The 3,736-nt window shown below is 37.9% G+C and overlaps 1 protein-coding gene across 1 annotated transcript in view; it reads left to right on the top strand.

The window, feature by feature from the left end:
* Positions 1-3,736, top strand: part of LOC119416269 (protein piccolo-like) — a 19,403-nt gene that overhangs the window by 11,911 nt on the left and 3,756 nt on the right. Inside the window, exons 3-4 of the mRNA XM_037683481.1 lie at positions 331-619; positions 894-1,088. Coding sequence (XP_037539409.1) covers positions 514-619; positions 894-1,088 — 301 coding nt within the window. The 5' untranslated portion in view covers positions 331-513. The remainder of the gene's footprint in view (positions 1-330; positions 620-893; positions 1,089-3,736) is intronic.

Genomic DNA, 3,736 nt, shown 5'->3' with positions numbered 1-3,736 from the left:
TATACATACATATTAATAAACCACAACTGGTGGTGCAGATCCCAAAGGTGTAGAAAGCAAAAAATTAAAATATGACAAATAAAATACAGAATTTTAATATACAAGCAACAATATAGAGCAAAGACTTTAGTAATTTATTTTTTATTAAGAATAAAAGCAAAGAAACAAACAAAAAAAAGTGCACAGGAACCTGAGGAATCCACAACACAAGATTAACACAGATGAAAAGAAACAAATTGAACTAAAACCCAAAGATCTTAACACTATCGGTGGACTCGCGGTACCAGAGTAGTTCATGTCCTCTTATAGTCTGTGTGTGAATCCTTTCAGGTTCTGATTGACTTGTCAAACACAGCCCAGCTGGACAACACTCCTCGCTGGCTGCCTTTAAGAGAGCAGAGTGAGAGCATCGAACACAGCAGAGCTCACCTTGCGACCCAAGCACCACCGGGTTCTGGAACTGGTCAGGGGCAAGGCCAGGGCTACTTGTCTGGGTCTGGACTGGGGCATGGAATGGGCCCAGGTCAAGCACCAGGTCAGGGAGATGAGAGTCATGATTCACCTAAAAACTCTGTGATTAAGAGCAGAAGCCACGGGATTTTCCCCGATCCAGGAAAAGGTAAAATGTTTATTCCACTCAACTCGTCTTAAGTTTCTTTAATTTCTCTCGGCTTTCTTTGTTGGTGGATTCTTTGAACCTCAAGGCTGACATAAGTACACTTAGCAGGTTTCCATAATCCTCTTTTACACAGATAATCCAATGAAACTGTCATGACAAATGTTGGATGGTTAAAACAGGACTGCTACAAAACTAGATACATTAATTACTCTTGACCCAGTCTGGGCTGTTTACACATACAGCTTTTCACTGCAAATCTTTGATTTTCTTTTAGACGTGCAAATTTTGCCTTTGGAAAAGTCACACAGCAGTCCTGGCAGCTCCAAATCTTCATCCGATGGCCAGCTGCGCTCCCACGGCCCATCTCGGAGTCAAAGCAAGAGCAGCGTCACTCAGGCCCACCTTGAGGATGCTGGGATAGCCATTGCTGCCGCCGAGGCTGCCGTGCAACAATCCCGCCTGCAACCAAGTAAATCCTTCCCCTACCCATGACATGCTTCCTGTGACATGCCTGCTTGACCCCAGTGCATGCAAGTTCTGTTGCTGTTTAAAACCTAAACTGGAAGGGCATTGAGCTCATTTGAAGCTTCCTTTTAAATTTTGCCCATAAAATGATTTTTATCTTCTATTCTAATTAATATTGTCCAAATTAGACCTACTGTAAGCAAATTCAAGCAGTAAGGTGAGACATATAAAAAGGTCAAAATTTACCGCTAATTATTTTCTTTAGGTATTTTAACATTGTTTGTTTAAAATATGGCCCAACCAGTGTTTAAAGCATTGTCAGTTTTCAATAGATGTTGTTTATATATAAGGATATATTTATTTATTTATATATATATATATATATATATATATATATATATATATATATATTGAAATAGCACGTAAAGTGGTGGATGATTGTGAAGTTACTAACGCAGCTAAAGAACAAAGCAAAAGTAAAAATTAATTATAAAACGGAATAGCTTAAATTAATATTATATTCTCCCAAAGTACTGGCCCGAACCCGGCTGTTTCTGCAAGATGTCTGCATGTGAAAATCCTCAGCACGTGGTTTCTACAGAAAACCAAAATGGAAACCAATGGCTTTTCTTTTCAAGTTGTGTGTTTTACTACATTAATACAATAAAACCTTATTCGTTAATATTCCTGCATAACCCTTAGTGTGATTTCCTTTAAATGAAAACAATTTTCAATGCTTAACTGCGATAGGATGATGGAGCTATTCAAGCATGCAGTAACACTTCCTTACTCCTGCCCACGGAGTACTGAGTACTTCAGTACTGCTGTTTAAATGCATGTGCTGTTTGAATGAAGCCCTTCCCCCGTTTCCCCCTGACAAAACATATATTAAAAAAGTCACAAGACTCACACACGCAGAGGTACACACCAGTATGGCCCATAGTCTTCCCACCCTTCCCAGTCCTTTCTCATTCCTGCTGCCTTAAGCAAAAAAGACACAAAGGTGAAACTGACTGAGTCAAACAAGGAAACACCCAAGAGGTTTCAAAAGTCAACCAGAGTCTCACTCTGCACTCCAATGATCCAATGAGGACAATGAGAGTAAAGCTTTCGGCTAGCCATGAGAGGAGCAGAACTATAAAGGGAAGGTGAGACAACATAGGACAAATGTATTCCGTAAATGCATTCATATAGTATTACTAACAAATCCTGCACTTTGTATTTAAAGTGGCATAAAGGAATCCTTAAGCACAGTTGAGCAAAATAAGTCAAAGAGACAACTATGCTAATTTTGTAAGAAAAAAATTCAGCTGTTTTGCATTCAGTAATTTCCATGTAGGCCTAGATCTGTAAATATCTGACAGTGTTTTTTTTATTTCCCAATTCTTATAATTTACTTCAGGGTTGTTGTTAATAGTTGTATTCCTCACATTTTTTTTACAGTGTGTGTATGTATATGTATGTGTGTATATACATACATACATACATACATACATACATGCATACATACATACATACATATGTATATGTAAATATATATATATATATATATATATATATATATATATATATATACATATATGTGTGTGGTTTGAGCTAAAAAAATAAAATCAGAAAATAATTTTCTATCTATCTATAAATCTATCGATATATATCTATAGATAGATACGCTGCCTGGCCAAAAAATAAGTCGCCACCTGGATTTACGTACGCAAATAGGTACGAGCCTCCTATTGGATAATTACTGCATGGACCATTATCTTTCAGCTGGCAGCAAGTTATTTAACCCCAGCTGGTGCAATGAGCGGCTTCTCATTTCTTAAATAACACATCGCGTGGTCGTGGAAAAGATGTCAGTCTGTTTGAGAAGTGTCAAATCATTGGCATCAAGCAGAGAAAACATCTAAGGAGATTGCAGAAACGACTTAAATTGGGTTAAGAACTGTCCAACGCATAATTAAAAACTAGAAGGATAGTGGGGACCCATCGTCTTTGATGAAGAAATGTGGCTGGAAAATATCCTGAATGATCGTGATCAGCGATCATTTAAACGTTTGGTGAAATCAAATCAAAGAAAAACAACAGTAGCACTCAGGGCTATGTTTAATAGTGAAAGTAAGAGCATTTACACACACAATGTGAAGGGAACTCAAGGGACTGGGACTGAACAGCTGTGTAGCCTGAAGAAAACCACTAATCAGTGAGGCTAACCGAAAAAAAAGGCTTCAATTTGCCAGACAGCGTAAAGATTGGACTCTGGAGCAATGGAAGAAGGTCATGTGGTCTGAGTCCAGATTTACCCTGTTCCAGAGTGATGGACGCATCAGGGTAAGAAGAGAGGCAGGTGAAGTGATGCACCCATCATGCCTATAGTGCCTAGTCATCAATGCAAGAGCGTGGTGAAAAATTAATGCATCACTGGATAATAGATCTTGTGACATTGCAGAAACTTATCGAAACAATGCTACAGTGAATGCATGATGTAATCAAAGCTAAAGCAGTCCAGCGAAATATTAGTGTGTGACCTTTTTTAATTTTTTTTTATTTTTTTGGTGGCAACTTTTGTTTTGGCCAAGCAGTGTAGATATCTATCTACATCTAAAGTTATCTATCTATCTATCTATCTATCTATCTATCTATCTATCTATCTAT

This window comes from Nematolebias whitei, chromosome 10, assembly GCF_014905685.2.
Source record: "Nematolebias whitei isolate Nwh7 chromosome 10, NemWhi1, whole genome shotgun sequence".
Classification (NCBI taxonomy): domain Eukaryota; kingdom Metazoa; phylum Chordata; class Actinopteri; order Cyprinodontiformes; family Rivulidae; genus Nematolebias; species Nematolebias whitei.
This window is presented reverse-complemented; position numbering and strand designations above follow the sequence as displayed.